General features: G+C 45.7%; 1 protein-coding gene across 3 annotated transcripts in view; it reads left to right on the top strand.

Moving 5' to 3' along the window:
* The first annotated feature begins 9,183 nt into the window (after positions 1 to 9,183).
* CACNA2D2 (calcium voltage-gated channel auxiliary subunit alpha2delta 2) overlaps positions 9,184 to 16,735 on the top strand; it is a 212,706-nt gene continuing 205,154 nt past the window's right edge. For 2 of the 3 annotated variants that reach the window (XM_071550575.1, XM_071550574.1), the window contains exon 1: positions 9,504 to 9,897. In XM_071550575.1, coding sequence (XP_071406676.1) covers positions 9,773 to 9,897 — 125 coding nt within the window. In that variant the 5' untranslated portion in view covers positions 9,504 to 9,772. Of the gene's footprint in view, positions 9,258 to 9,503; positions 9,898 to 16,735 lie in introns of those variants that run through there. The other variant, XM_071550576.1, reaches the window with a different exon arrangement.

Here is a 16,735-nt window from a genome sequence, read left to right as displayed (position 1 = left end):
GAACTGCTGCACCCATTCTTCCTAAAACAGCACTGCCAGTGCCTAATCCTATTCTGCACCTATCTGGAGTATCTCTTCCAGGTCTTTCTCTACAGGATCAAGCATGGAATGGAACTTGAAATATTTTTTCTTTTTCAAACCCTACTTTTCTCCCCTTTAATGGACTACAAGCCAAAGGGAGCTCAGGCTGGTTTGAAGGCAAAAATATGCCAATCACACTGAAAACTCCACTATGTTTTCCTGAACCCCAGTCAAGACAGGATATTGCTGCCCCATTGCAGGAATGATTTGGCACATGGCATAGGAAAGGGGTCCAGATTCTGCAAAAAAAGATTGCCACTAGACCAGAGAACCCTATAGCCTTCACTAAACTATGAATCTGGCAACTTCAAGGACTGTACAAAATAAGTGTTTGCCTCAGCTGAGAACTGGCTGTTTTGGCAAGGTGAGAGATATCAAGAAAGAAAATAATTAGCTGTCTAAAGGAAAGTAGTAAATATATTCTCCCCTGAATGCTTATTTGTTGTTTCAAATTTTTCCACGTCCATGACCTTTACTTTCATTGCTGGCATCATTACTTCAATTTGCCTGTGTCCAGCACGCAGGCACTCCCATCAGTTTGATGCATAGGTGGTGTTACACCGTGGCTGTGGGTGGTGTGAGCTCTGGAGAGGGAAGGTGTGATTGGGCTGTGCTCATTTTTCAATGCCTTGCAGCAGTCTGTGGACACCCAGTGAAAGGTGGAATGGGCTTAGGGGGCAAGAGAAGCAGCTGGGATTGTTAAACTTGGAATACTTTCACCGATTTTGTGTTGATAGCCCGTATTTGGCTTTATTTCTTCATGTCTCTTTTATGCATCCCTTACTCTGGACATGAAAGGGTCTGTTCTCAGGACCTGTTCTCATCTCTATTCTCACTGGCCCTTTTGCTGCACTTGACATTTTTTGTCCTGCCAAGCACTTGCTGCATTAAGCCTATGGGCTTGCATGAATCATGAGCTACCTTGGCCATAATTCAGGGAGCTATGGCAGATGCCTGTCTTCTGGAAAAACGTCATAGCCACCCACAGCTCAGAAGAATTAACCTTGGGAGATACATGCAATTGCACTAGAGATATGTGCAGTGCATCTCCTCCAGCTGCAATAAAGTCCACCATCTCCCTGGGAGGACACACCTTCTGGTAAGCACCTCTTTGTGGGCTCCTTGCTCAGCCCACATTACAAGGTGAGCTTCAGATGAGATCTGACCAGTTTTCAATTTTCTCCTTGAAATAGTAACATGGAACATCATGATAATATGCTGTTGCTGCCCAGTTTGCTGCACGCACACATCCTTTAGTTTGGAAGTGAGGTGCTCCTTGATCTCTTTTTGATTTTTCAGTGTTTGCTGTAGCTATCTGCCTGTGCTGGAACACTAATGGGGATGAACAGGGCAGAGATATTTTCCTGTCATTTTGGAATAGCCTGATTGGTAGCACTGAGAAGATCAAAATGACACATGAAGACAGAGACTCTTGCTTTAAAGGAGTATTTCAAATGTGGGAACAAGGAGGATGGGAGAGATGTAATGTTGGGGAGGACAGAGAAAAAAGGAGAGAGAATTTGGCTTGCTAGAGTCAGGGAGACTGCAGGGAAGATCCAGGGGATTTGAGGAAAGACAGCACTATCACCTCATCTTTGGACTACACAGCTCAGAAGGGCAGGTGAGAAAAGTGAAAGAAAGATGAGTAATTGGATGGTGGATGCAGAGGATACAGCTACAGAGAAAAAAAAAAGATGAAGAAGTATCTTAAAATAGCAAAGAATTCACTGAATTTAGTTTATATCACAATATCAGGAGGATTATGTTGCTTTGACCTCTCCAGGATAAGTAGCATATAGATCTGGATCCTTCAAACTCTAGATGTTTAGGGGCCACCTGAATGTGGCCAGAAAAGAAGGCCATGGTCATGTCACACAATGTGTCAAGAGTACTAAAATATGCATGGTGAGAAAGAAAGCAAGCTGGCTTGTATATAGGGAACAGCTGTGCAGGAACTGTCTTTGTAGCACTGTAGAGAACCACCAAGACCCCTGATTGGGAATGCAAAGAGTCTGCTTTGTAATCCCATGAACAGAGGCATGTTCTGATTTAAGACTACTGCAGTTCTGCCTTGATGCTTACCACTTCCACCTCGAGGGGAAAAAAACAAGTGCCAGAATGATTTAAAGACAGAATATCAAACCACACTGCTGCAGGCCTGCTTTCCACATTTTGTTGCTTTTATAGTTTTAGCTCTTGTTCCAAGAGAAGGACTTCTCTGTGTGTGTGTCTGTGTGTGTGTTTCCTTCCAAAATTCACACACAAAATCAATGACTGAAATTTTTAAGGAAGACATCAGAAGTTTTCAGAAGCATAATATCTCTCTTACATTTCCGCCCATCAATAAGGCAGAATTTGTAGGCAAAATTTTCTTGTCCAACTTGATTTTTTTGTGTCACTTCTCTTTCAGTCATGTTCATTCCAGTCAAATGCAGAAGGGGGAAGATGATCTAGAATATGAGGCACACCTGTTCAGAATTGCAAGACCTTTGTTCAGCTCCTCCTTTGCTACAAATGTTTGATGTTAGGAAAATCACTTCAGGTGCCCCATAGCTCAGCTTTCTAACTGTAATGAGGGAATTTCACTTCTTGTTATCTTGGAAGTGGTGGGAAGATAAGTCTGTTAGAGACTGTGAGATGCTCAGATGTTGTGGTGTAGAGATGAACGTTAGGCAAATATGCAAACTGAAGGGCTCCACATCCCTTTCCATGGATTTTATTCAGACCCCTGTGCCTGACAAACAAGTATCACACTCACAACCCCAAGGGAGGAGCCACAGGTCCTGATTTCTGAGTGGGTCTTTAAACCAATGTGGAAGCTTAAGCTGAAGTCTGTGGCGTGACAGTAAAAGAATTTTGCTTTATGGGCAAAGAAGCACAGAGCAGTGCCAATGTCTTTATTTGAAAAACTCCCTGAGACATTGCTAAAACAGATTTTCTGTGAAATCTGTTGCATTCACAACTACAGAATGTTATGATCTAGCACAAAAGTCTTTATAGCTACTCAAATATAGTAAAGGAATCCCAGGCTCAGGCCTATAAAACCTTTTATAGAAAAGCCCTTCTTTACAGATCTATGTAGAATTCCTGAAAATTGGCAGCTATTTTTATATCCATTGGGCTTTTAAATGTTATGCAGAAATGTTGGTGATACTGTTTGCAATGCAATACTACCTATTTGATTAATGGTTTGTTATTTTTTTCCTTGCAATTTAAACCTAAATTAAAATATTGTTTAGGGGGAAGGTTTAGAAACACGTGGGTGAAGTTTAAATAATTATCAGTCACAGATTTAGTTTTAGAGCAAAGTGCTTTTTTTTTAATAACATGCCTCTTTATTCTGTCTCCCAGCTATGTTGTAGCTCACTCTTTGCTGTTTCACAAGATGTAACATACAATGATGGTCATTACTATTCATAGATTCATAGAATTTAAGATTGTAAAGGATGATAAGATGATCTAATCCGACCTCCTGCTTAGCAAAAACCAGACATTTCATCCAGTTACCCTCGCATTGAGCCCAGTAACTTGTGTTTGACAAAATTGGATCTTCCAGAGAGACATCTACTCTTGGTGTGAGTAATTCAAAAGGCAAATAATTCCTGGATAGTCCTTCAACTATTTAATAATCCTTACAGTTAGAAACCCCTCCATTCTGCACCTTGTTCCTAATTTGAATTTTCTGGCTTTAAATTCTGGCCGTTGGTTCTTATAATATGTCTTTTTCTACTAGATTAAGAAGCCCTTTAAAAAACCTGTGTTCTCATGATAAAGGTACTTATATGATCTAATCAAATCACCTTTAGGTCGTCTTCTGAATTTAATCATAAGAAAAATGTATTTATTTGGTAAAAGCACTTACAGGCCCCAATCACAGAGCCAGGCCTCAGGGAACTGGCAGACTTTAGGAAACTGGGGTTCATTTCTTCTCTGTCACAGATTTCTGGTGTGTCCTTGGTCATGTCACTCAGCTCGCTTGTTTCTTGGGTGCTCACCTACAAGATGGAACCACCATAAGTATGTGTATATATATGTGTGTATGTACATATATATATGTATGTGCCACAGGTATATATTCCTGCACTAAGGTGCTGTAAGGTGCTGGGGGAACAGTATGAGTTGCTGTGCTGAGCACAGTAGAAGCACTTAACAAGGTGGCAATGATTTAGGAATCACTGTCCAACTAAAGGAAAAAAATTCTCATGTTAGATGTGGGTCAAGGTTGAGTGTCTCCTGTAGTGAACTCCGAAACAAGTGCTGATTGCTGTTGTGCAGTAACCATGTTTTAAATTAAAGCAATAGTGAGGTGTGACTACATTAGGTAACTGAGTGCAATGCTGTGTGACTTGATATGATGCTGATCTCAGCAATTTCACCCTCATATCGTGCAGAAGTATTGTTTGGATCTCAAAGATAAATGATTCAATGACAGGTGACTTGGACTTGAGCTAAACTGACTGACTGAATGCTCCCATTTTTATTTTTTGCCATACCAGGTCTGTGCCTTGAGCACAGGTACAGATTTAACCTGGAAGAAAATACTTTCAGCTGTCCCAGCAGCCTCCAAAGCAATTGTGGGGCTATGTCCCATTTTACATATTGGTCCATCAGCCCTTTGGCAATGAGCTTAGGTCTTTACAGGGTTGGAAAAGTTTACTGTCCCGGATAGGACCTTGCACCCCTGTACTGAAGACAAAAAATAAAATAAAAAAAAGTTACATCAACGGGCAAATTCCAATTACACTTCCAGAGTTGGCTTCCAGTTATGCCCAAGGCCCCTGTAAATGGGAATATGACCCAGAGAGATTGTGAGATTTGCCAGTTTGAGATGGAGTGCATGTACTTCATAGACTGCCTAGAAAACATACATAGTGCAAAATGGTAGTGTTGAAGAAATTAATTCCAGTTGTGGGCTCAGACCAAGCCTCTGCCTTGGCATGACATCAGTTTGGGCAAAGAACCTGGATGCTTCTCTAAATGTATGCTCTATGAACTCTAAAATGCCAGGGCAACATATTGAAACATGCCAGTAAATGCCCCTTGGAGACAGGTGGGAAAGGAGCCTGGAATAGCTTTTATCTCTTCCCTGTGCTGTTTCTCTTTCCCATCCACAGTGGATCCTCAGGACAACTCTTTGCTCTTGCAGGTTCTTAATTGCTCTGGCTCAAAAACTGCAAACATCCGTGGTACTGTTTCCTTTCTCTTTGGGCTTTTAAACACGATGTGGCTTTCCATGACTTGTGGTAAGTGCAACAGTTACTTCTTGTGTTTTTATTAATCTTGAGTGCATTCTTTTCTCCTCTTTCTGAAACAGTGACGTCCGGCATCAAGCAACTCTATATATCATTAGCTGAGGATCTCAGGTTTAAGAACTCAGAATAAGAACAAATCTCTGAAGTCAGGATATATAATAGCTGTTATCATTTGTTCACTTTTAATTACCTCTTTCCCTTATTGGTATCTTTTTAAAGGTATTCCAACATTTTCTACCCTCTCACTCAGCAACTGATTTGTCAAGACTGTAGGTAGCATTTACTCCTGTTGGAGGCATGTGCTTAGCCATGGAGGGCAAAACTGCACTAGTTAATCACAAAAGGTGATCTGGACTAACTCCATGGAAGTGCTTCACATTTAAACTGACAGATTTGTTCTGCTGAACCACCATTCACGTAGCAAGCCAGGTGCTTGTGCCAATCTGCCTAAATCTGAAGGCTGTGTCCTGGGACACTGATCCCCTTCACACAGGATCCTGTGCAGAGCTGTGGTCCCTTAGGCATGTTGGAATCCCAGTTGCTCATCAGAAATGTAGAAGAAGCAGTGCTTCACTGCAAAAGGCTAAGAGGGAGAAAGGAGTAGCCTCACTAATTCCTCTCTGTCACTTGGTCTGCACAAGGGGGATGTGCTTTACTGGGACAGGATGTATGACTGTCCCTTCTCTCCAAGGTACTGCATGAAAGCAGAGGCTTGGGAAGGCTGAACTTTGTTTACTTGAAGGTAAGGAAAGAAATGTCCATGCAGCAGCTACTGAGTGCAAAGGCTCATATTCTTCCTGAGAAACAGACAGTCAGCGGAGAGTTAAACTCACACCTTCTCTAGCACTCACCTGCATTTGCAAATAAATCAGCGATAAGAACAACTTAGACAGCCTCCTCCTACAAGGCTTCTCCACTAAAAGACGTGGGAGAACGGCAGTGGTGCTGCTTGCTTTGCTGCAGCCCTGTTGGCATTTCAGGTATTGTGCTGAATTTCACAGGGTCCTGTACCGATTATGGTGCTCTCACTGCAATGTTTGGCTGATTCACTCTTGCTCTGAGAACCAACACTGGCATATCACAATCTGCTCTTCAGTGGGTGGCTTGAACTCCAAGTTCAAGCCCACATTTCTGGCTTGGTGGTGCTTGGTGGTGCAGGTTAGACAGTGTTTCAAACAGGCCACAGTGTAGCAGCACCTGCTGCAGAAAATGTGAAGGATAATATGTGTAACAATGCTGTCTTTCTTGTCATTCTCAATAGAATACCAGGTGGAAGATGCCTCCACTCATTTGTTCCCTCCTTTTTAGGACAGAATTGATTTTGAAAATTGTTGCCACATAAGGTCTTTATAATACATGGTTTTATGCAGGTTCTGGATGTGACTCTCCCCTAGGGACAGCTTGGAAATTAAACTTGCAGCATTTTTAAGGGTAGCAGTTAAAGGACCCTGCTGATAAATCTGTACACATTTATCCCCCAAGAAAAGGGGTTTGGTTGTTAGGTGACAGAGTTAATCTAGAATCACACAAGCATGAATGAACACTTCTTTTTGTGCCATGTATCTTAGCTAATTCCATGATTATGCCCCTATTTATTTAAGACTGTTTCCAAGCAGCTTGTCACTAATCAGTCTATCCATGTATGGACTGCAGAGATGGCAGCAACAAGTACCACATAGTCAAAAGCATTTCAAATAACAAAGAAAAATAACTTCATAAAGCTAAACCAAAACAGCCATCTCAGCAGTGCAGGACTGTATCAGGCAAGGCTACAAATCCAAACAGCCACATTTGAAAGTAGTTACTTGACATCTAGAGATCTGCTCCTACTGCAAGACCACAAGGTCAAACTGTGCTCTGAAGGATATTGTGTCTGGTTCAAAACAAACGAATTGTAAGGATCCTGGAGGGCCACGTCTCTAAGGTATGAATCACCCCAGCCATCCGGAATGTGTCGGGTTGCTTTGCCTGTGATGGCGAGTTGCTCTGTTCACACACAGTTCAAGCACAGGCTGTAGCATCCAGCGCTGGGGCTGCTGCACGCATGAGATGCATTTGCAATTGTAGAGCAGCCAGCTGCTGGATGCCAGGCATTTGGAAAAGCACTTGATAGCCGTGGCAATACACACTTGTGTCCCTGAGCTTTTCTTACAGGACAGCGGATCAGATTGCATAATGCAGAAAAATCCCATATTATAAAGGATATCTGGCAATGGTAATGTTGTCTCTTAGACTCTGGCTATCCAGTTAGAATGGGAACCTAAAATCTGGCTCCTGTGGGCTCTTATCTTGAGTTAAATTGTATCTGTTAGACAGATGCTAACCCAGGTCCTCTGGGAAAGAAAGTAGGGATGTAACAGACAACGGAATTTGTCTTTCAAGAGTTTGGAAAGCCAAATTCTACACAATGAAGAGTGTTTGCTATCTGCTGCTGACTCTGCCAGCAAAGGACAAGCTGTTTATCCTATTGTCGCTCTGTTTCCCATGTATACACTAGAGATTATCCACTTACCACTGCAGAAACATACTTGGAGGTTGTAAATTGGAAACTTCTATATGACAGGTCAGTAACTGTGATTTCAGCTGTAATAGCCCATGCAAAACAGGCTTAAACTGTGTGATAGGGGCAGTTGAAATACAGAATGTAAAACTAGACCATGTAGTGAAGAGTGTGCAAAGAATAGTTCTAGTCTGCACGGGGTACAGGAGCTAGAGAGGGAATATTGATGTATTTCTTAATAAGTTGTTGAAGTATTAAGTTACTGTGCATATTCACTTCTGTTGAACATACCAAGTCAAGGTCTGATGTTTTTTGCAAGTCTGGTTCTCTGGATTCAAGAGTGGGTTTTACTGCTGAGTTACAACATGAGTTGGGAAAATGATAGTGGTTTTCTACCTCTCTAAAAATCTAATTGTCTCTGTGAACCAGCATGAGCTGGAGTTAGTGTATCAAATCCTACTTGCTCCATTTATACCTCAGTGCTCCTCTCATGGTATGCCTGTATGTGACCACATGAGTTTAGGTAGCACTGTCTGTGCTCATGGGATACTGGGAGTCTGAGTCCGGGTCTGTGTTACTCCACAATGTTTCTTTTATGCATCAGAAGCAAAGGGTGGAGGCAATTTCATCCACTGGCAGAAGAAACCCCTGCCTTGCAAAGGAGGACATGACCACTTCACCGAAGCTACCACTCCCAAATGAAATCTTTTCCCCTTTCCCAAGTTGGAAGGCTTTTAAACCTGTGTTGGAACCCAAACTGCCAGAGGCTCCTGTCCTGCTGCCTTGCTCGTACAGTGGGCAGGACCAAGGAGTCTTTGTATCTCTAATGCACTGATGCTTAGTTTGCGAGGCTTTTCCTCAAAAGATCTGGCCAGAGCTGGCTGTCTTGCCAATATTACACCTTTTCTGAAGTTAAAGACAGCAAGTTTATGCTCCTCATGCATTGCCCAGCTCCTGATTGTGCAGGTTTAGGCTATCCAAGCAGGGAAGGGGAGAGCATGTGGACAGAGTTCCTGCCTCTGCCTTTGCCAGCTGTCCTTGCCTTGCCAGTGGTCAGCTCCCATGAAGCTGAGCATCTTGGTTTGGGGTTTAGGGAAGATGAAATTATTCTGCAGCTACCAAGAAGACAGTGTTGCAAGATCCAGGCCTCCAAAAGTCTGGCTCAGAAACTGTGCTGCTTTCGGGGCTGCAGTTATTAATTCCACTATTTTGAATTTGCAGCCTGCCCTCCTGTCGCGCCCGGGAACACTCCCCGAAGTCGTGGCGTGCTTTAAAAAATATCATAGCCGCTGCTATTATTATTAAACATAACTGGAGATTCCCATGCGCTGCCGCGTCTCCGGGAGGTGGCCCCGCAGGAACCGCTGTCCCCGGGCAGGAATGGCAGTGACAGATCCGCGCGGAGGATGCGAAGGAGCCGCGAGGTCCCTCATCACTCGGAGCGCGGGGAACCTGCCGGCGGGGCAGTGCCCGGGGAGGGAGCGGGGGGTGCCAAACGCGCCGGGGTGCGGGGGACAGACCGCGGGCGGGGCACGCGCCGCGCTGGGATGCGGGGCCGGGGCTCCCCATCCCGGTGCGGAGCCGGGACCGGCGGGGGGGCGCGGGCGGGGCGCATGCGCTGCGGCGGCGGGGCGCGGGGGCCGGGGCGGTGCGGGGGGCCGGAGGGAGGGAGGGAGCGGGCGGAGAGGAGGCTGGGCCGGGCCGGGCCGCCTATTTGAGGGAAAGTAGCGCTCAGCGGGCGCTCAGTGCCGGCCACCGCGGACAGGCAGCGGGGCGAGCGGCCGCCGGTCGGTGCCCGCAAGCCGGTGCGGCGCTGCTCCCCGCCCGCCCCTCTCCCTCCCTGCCGAGGACTGCCGCGCTCGTCGCACGAGTGGCGGCGGGGGGAGCCCTCCCCGCGGGGCCGCCTCTGCCCCTTCCCCGCCGCGCCGTTAATGGAAACATGGCGATGGCGGCTCCGACCGGCAGCGCGGCGCCCGTCGCCCCGGCGCTCTGCGGCCACCTGGCCCTGCTGCTGCTCCTCGCCGCCCCCGCCGCGCACGGCTACAGCTTCCCCCAGCAGCACACGTAAGTGCCGCCGCCCCGGCCGGGACCCCGCGGCTCGGCTCGGCCCGGCGCGGTGGCGCATCGCGGGGCCGCCCCGGGGCCTGCGGGGAGCGACGGGGCCGCGGCGGGCGCTGCCGGTGCCGCCGCGCTGGATGCGGGCGGGCGCGGGGGTCTCCGCCCGTTCCCCGCCGGGGCGGCGGGGCGAGCAGCGAGACCCAAAGTTGCTGGAAAGCACAAACTTCCCCGGCGGGTGCCGGTCCGCAGGGCGGCTATCGGAGCCTGATGTGCGGCGAGAGGGGGGAAAGAGCGAAAAGGACTTCTTTCTTTCCCCCGCCATCCCCGTTTCAAGCACGCAATATGGTACCCACAGACCGGCCGTGCCCACCGGAGTTTGAGCATAAACTAATAATAGCTGGGTAGTTCCACAGGCTATCCGAGCTGGCGGGTCCTCCTCTTCTCCCTCCTTCTGGACCGACCGAAATTGGCTGTGATCTATTGAAAGAGAAAGTCGGAAAGCAGCTCATTTGGGTGAGGGGGTGGGGGACTGGAGAGTTGCTGCAGGAAGGATATAAATAGATTTTTTTTGAAGAAAGCGAACGTTTTGGAAGTTAACATTTGGGAATATTTGCTAACACGGTCGGCTCTCTTGCCTACCGTGATAACCCTTAAGCTTGTCCCCCTCCACACATCCATGTGAAACCTTGCCGAGATGTATTTTAAGAGACTGTCATCTCCGTTATGAAATGCTGGGGTTTGTTGACACAAAACGGAAAGAAATCCAGACGATTCAAAGTAAAGGCTGACACTGTGTCCTTACAGTCTGCATTTCCGAAGGTGGGGGAAAGATTTCAATGACATAGAGTTAATAATAGCAGTGTAGCCCTTAACTTTGTGCTGCCCCAGTGGATGTGCACTGCTTTATGTCACAATTTTCTTGTCATTTGTGATTTGCTTAAGAATAGAAATACATTCTGTATGTATATATGTCCTAGGCAATATTTTTGAAAGCCTTTTAGATTAGTGTCTTTGATCTCAAAGTACATTTTTACAAGCATGTAGTCAGGCCTTCTGAAAAGAAGGCTTATCGGCAGAAGAAACAGTGCTGTTTATTTGCGAGAGCTGTAGCTTAGCGTGTTAATATCTGACTTCACTGAAGGCATGGTTGTTTATTCAGAAATCCTTCTCGTTCAGACAGCTTCTTTCTGGATTCTTTTGGGTCGTCTGTCCATATTTCTAAATATCTTTGATGTTTGGGAGCCGATGGGTTCCCTTTTCTTGCTGTCACGTAAATATAGAAATTCCTCAGAAGAAGACCCTGAGAAATGTCTACCTACAGGGGGAGGAGAGGAAAGGGAACATGCCAGTTCTCCAAGTACCACAGCCTTACGGCCTGATCCAGCCTTGCTCTCCCATGAACGATCTTCGCTTCCATGAGAACTCCTGTGGAAGCAAAGGGGATTATGTACGTGGGGAAGTACAGATAAAGTTTGTGGGATGTTTTTGATATTTCAGCAGCTTTTCGTGGATTGTAAGTTGTTGCTTTCTCTTCTTAAATTCAGAACACAGAATCACTTTAGAGAATAAATCTCTTCTGGGTACCAGTTTGTGAGTCAAAATTGTGTTTTATTTATAACTGCGGAAAGTTTTACAAGAAGATTCCTATACTAAGAGAGACATAGACAGGTATATAATTTGTAAATAATGTGCTGGCCTTCCCTCACCCAGACTCATTATTATCTGTTGTTCTAATAAGCAGTGCCAGCTTTTTAACCAAGGAAGTTTTATTCCAATATAATTTGCTAGACTGGATTTTGCTAGCTCTCTGCTCTCTTATCAGTGGACTTATCAGGGTGGGCCTGATCCTGCACTGGGTGAAGCAAGATGAGCAAAAACTGAATCCACTGGCAAAGTTTCATAATTTCTTACAAATATGAAGAAATGGTCCTGAAAAGGCCACTAATTCTGTGTGTGTCTCTGGTGGGAATCAGTACTGTCTGGCTGCATCTGGAGAGGAGACACAGAAGGGATGCAAGACCTCAACCTGACCTGGTATTTTCGTGCTGGTTTTGTTCCCCTTGTGACCTGTTCTATGAACCCAGAGAAGAGGAGAGTCACGAATGGATATCTGATGATGATGCACAATTGCTGGGCAGTAGGTTAATGCTGTAACATGTGGGCTGAAGTGCCTGGCGAGTTCTGCCCCAGGGTCGCTGTGATTGTTTTTCGGGAAGGAAATACTTAATGGAAGTAAAGAGTGCAATGGTAACTGGCACCAAGGCTTGAATAACCCTCCTTAATTGACTGCTCTCCCTGAGTAGTTACCTGTTTGCACCTTTCTCGTTTTTAAAGAGGCTGGATATAACTTCAATGTCTTTGACAGTTTTGTCGGTCAGAAGCTGAGTTGAGCTGATGAGATGGGCTGCTAAATTCTTCCTGTTATAAGCCAATTTTCTCCTGCTTTGGACAATGCACTCTTGTGAATGATTCAGAACATTGATTAGAAACAAGTTTGTCTTTGGAGGTTTTCCCTGTAAATCACTGAAGTCATCTTTCACTACGGGACTCTCAAAAATGAGGCTGCTTTTTTAAGCAGCCCCAGAACTGTTTCCTTCTGGCAGACAGCAGACTGAATGATTATGATATTTTGCCTAAGCAGGGAGAAAGGAGAAAATAAGGAACATTTTTCTTTTTTTTTTTTTTTTTCATTTTTGGTTACAATTGTATTAATTATTGTCAGCATGTTGATTCTTGGTTCTGTCCCTGATAAATCGCTGGTGTTCTACATTATCTCTCTCCTCCTGGGTAGCATGGTTTTAATCATCTTATGCTGAGCTAAGGAAAGCTCGGCTCAGCCAGTTGTCCAAAGGGGAATTTCTCATTGAGATTTAAAAAGCAAAATCCCAGATTGGAACAAACCCATTGGGGCGGGCGCGGTAGGTGATGTCCACTGACTGACAAGGCTCCTTTTAGGAATCATCACGTACAAGAATGTGCATCTGTGTGGTCAATGGGATTAATGGCTGTGGAAAGAAAGGCTGTTGGTTGCAGTTAATTTTTCTTTTAAATAGTACACAGAGGGATTCCTCTGGCAGCATGGTAACAACCTCTGCTTGAATTTCTGAGCCATTTGGCATTAGATGATTGAAAGCCTGGTTGGTCAGGGGAGTCCTGCACCTGTATTGCCGTTGCCTCCCACTGGTGGAGATTGTGTGCATGTGAGTGCTGGGGAATGTGGCTGCAAATACTGCTGCTGGGGACCAGAACAAACCCCCTCCTCACTTTGCAGCAAGGCTTTTTGTCACTTGGACTTGAAAGAAAATTGCCATCTGCTAGAGGGTGGTGAGCCATTTGCTTCTTGTGAGGAAGCAGGTGTGTGCCGAATTGCTGCAGGTCCGCCGGCGAGGCTCGGCTTCCTCGCTGCTCTGCAGGGCATCTCTGACCAGCCGGCCAGAGTAGAGCGAGATGTCTGCAGGGAGAAGTGCCAGCCTGGGATCCAGCATTCAGTCCTGCTTCTCCAGTGCATTTAGCACTTGTAAGTTGCAGGCAGTTGGTTTGGGCAGCAAGCTGCAGGTGTTACCTGTGTTTCTGTGGGACAGTGAGCCTAGAGCAGTAAGTCCTAATAGCTTCCCATCCCCACAGGAAGGTGGGCCTGAGGCTGCCTCTTCCAAATTAGTTGCTTCTTTGTAGCAGATTTTGATTTGTACTTGTGTCATTTCACCCCGAATGAGGTTAATGATGCTGGTAGTGATGGCACATCTGGGCTAGCAGGGCTTGAAATAAATAACTCTATTAGAACTGGATGTTTTAGGGTTTGGATGATGCCACGTAGGGGAAGCTCTTTTTCTTGTTCTACTGCTCACCTGCTGTGCAGTCAAAAATCTCTTCCAATTATTTGACGCTTGAAAAGGGAACGTGTGAAAAAGGAGCAGAGAAGAACTGGGGAGATGGTCCTGCTTGTCTTCTGCTGTGCTCGGCTTAGTAGAGACACAGCTCCCTGGGAGGGCAATTTACCACGATGAGTGACTGACAGATAATGTCGCTCTGTCCCCATGAGGGCCGAGCAGCCTCTGTGACAGTTTGTACCCAGTGGAGGCGCAAACACCCAGTGTCCCTGAAGCAGCCCTATGTGGGCTGTGCTTGGTGGCAGAAACCCTTCAGAGGTGTGCAGAGGCACCCTGAACTTCCCAGAGGTGAAAGAAGAGCCCCACAGAGAGGAACAAATGTTATTTAGAACCCATTTGCAGTATTTCTTTGGCATTTAAAACTTTTTCCTTCATTCCTGTTGCCATTCCTGAATGTTTCCTGCTCAGTTCTCAGTGTCTTTGTGACACCTCAACACCATACCCTGCCTGCTGTCATCCCCTTCAAGATTGTGGTTTCAGGAGCTTGAATTTTTCAGCTGTGTACACTGAGAAATTGTTAATTGAAATTCCCCTGAGAACGGGTGTGGGTTCCCACTGAAATCGATAAGGCTCCTGCACACAGACCTGAGGGTAGAAATGGGCTTGTGCTCAGTGTTTGACAGGCAGAGTTCAGCAGCTTTGTTGTAAAGAAGCTTCGTCTGTATTGTGTGTGTGTGTGTGTGTGTGTGTGTGCAACAGCCTCTTAAATGCTGCAGGTGGTTACATAGGGTCTAAATGGAAAGCTGAACGTTTATCCTTGATCGAGTTTCCTTGTGTTTGGCTTCAAAAGCTGTAAGAAAAGCTCTAGAGGGCTTAAGTGCTGGGACATCTGCACCCTGTAACATTGTACATGTGCACACGCCATACGATTCAGACAATGCTTTTTCAGCTCACGAAATAGTCAAGTGGGATGAAATAAAAGCAAAAGTCACTACCAAGCAAAATACCTGAGTGAAACCTTCATCAGGAGAGGAGGGTATCTGAACTTGTCGATATATAGTTTCCTAGGAGCTTGTTGAAGGCAAAGTGAGTTTTGTTAAGAATTATTTTTCCTCTCAGAAGTGTTGGTAGTAGTTTGTTGTTTTAGAGCTCTGCCTGTAGTGTAGCCTTCATCCCCAAGTGTTTTTTTACAGCGAGATGGGGTGTACAAATTGTTACTAGAGGGTTACTTTGTATGAACAAGATACTGGCAACATTTTCTTCAGGCTGAATCTTTTGATCTTTTGGAGAAAGCAGTGACTTCTCTTCCTAAGTTTGGTAGTTGTCCTATGACCCTACCCATTCTGTCTCAGCCATTATCTTTTGGTCACAAACATCATAAGAAATAAAAGGTGTTTACCCAGGCCAAAGGACTCATCCTTCCCCTGTAAAGCAAAGTGTTTCTTGCATTGACTGACGGGTGAGCGATCAGGGTATTTAACCAGCTGAGCTTGTGACGGGTGAAAGGACTGCAGGGTGAGACTCACAGATCTGAAAGGCAGTCAGGCCCTACAAAAGGTGCATGGTCTGTGGTTTCTCTATCTATTCATTAACTCCGTCCAAGGTTGTTATTACTGCGTGTGATTAGGCTGCCGTGCCGCCTCCTCAGAAGCTGCTTCGCGGTCTGGTGGGGACGGTGCAGGAGCTGTTGCACAGCACACCTTCTCCCAGGGCCACTGGAGACAGCCTTCCAGGAGAACCGGAATCAAGTCTCCTCCCCACGCTCCTGCGTGGGGCTGAGAACTCCAGGGGAGGTAATTGCTGACAACAATCAGATTGGGTGCTAAATGGCGTTGTAAACCATCTAGTACAATAGCGCTGTTGATGGCAAAGCCTTGGGCACAGTTTTCAAAACAAGTTGAGTTTGCCAATCCCTAAGTGCCTTTACACAGTAACAACACTGATAAACATGGAGTTAAATGCAAGAGGTACAGGATGCAACATCATTTTTAGATCTGGTGTATGTTAAAGTCCCTGAAGTTCGTGCAGTGAAAAGGAGATCTTTAATAAGACTGTCTCTTGGTCTCCCTCGACCTTGTTCCTTCTTTCATTGTCCTTGAATGGACTAGACTGGAGCTACTTCTGCACCAGTGGGTATCTGCTATGAATATTCTGAAGCCCTGGGTAGACTTTGAGTTTACTTGGACTCTGCTGGTGCCAAAACTCTTCTACTCTGCCCCACAGTGACACTTGGGGAATTCATGAATCAATATGGATTGTGCCTACAGTGAGTACGGGTATCACTGTAATAGAAAACCCAGAGCGATGGATTACAAAAGGAACGTTCGTTTACCTGACAAAGGTTGTCTATCTTGAATTATTTATGAGGTTTCACAGCGAGCTAGTAAATTTTGTAAAAGCAATGGAGTCCTGGTAATGTGAGCCTCTTCAGTGCAGCTTCCGTAGTGGAGTTGTGCTGAGGAGGTACAGGAGGATGGAGGAGGAGGAGGAAGAAACAGGGAGCAAGTGAAGGGATAGAGAGACTGCTGTTTTTATGAGCAAATGATGAGGTGTGCAGAGCAATGAAGTGTGAATTAGTTAGATCATGCTGTGCATTGGAGCAAAAATCTGTGTAGTGTTGGAAAGCAACTTATGCTTCAGAGAAGGGTGGGGGGTGGAAAAGATGGGGTGTGCAGACACAAGGACACAGAAGGGTGAAACTCTCATGACCAAAATACTGGCCGCTTCCCATCTCTAGGAATGTTATTTGCAGGAGTAGTTTTGTTAAAGTACATACTCGTTTTGGTGAGATTTTCTTATCTGAGTTCCTCTAAATGAAGGATCAGGCCAGGCTTTTCACTGTGGCATTGAGCAATTGAAAGGCTTGCAAGTGTGCAGAGCACGTGGCTGTGGACCAGAGAGGTTTGCTCAGGATAACCTGGAAGATGTGTCTACAGGAGCATTAAATCAATATTATCCAACAAGGATAGTAATAGTTGGAGTCGTGGCAGCAGCATGTCAGCTTCCCTCAGTCCCTG

This window comes from Pithys albifrons, chromosome 3 (assembly GCF_047495875.1).
Source record: "Pithys albifrons albifrons isolate INPA30051 chromosome 3, PitAlb_v1, whole genome shotgun sequence".
Taxonomy (NCBI): Eukaryota; Metazoa; Chordata; class Aves; order Passeriformes; family Thamnophilidae; genus Pithys; species Pithys albifrons.
This window is presented reverse-complemented; position numbering and strand designations above follow the sequence as displayed.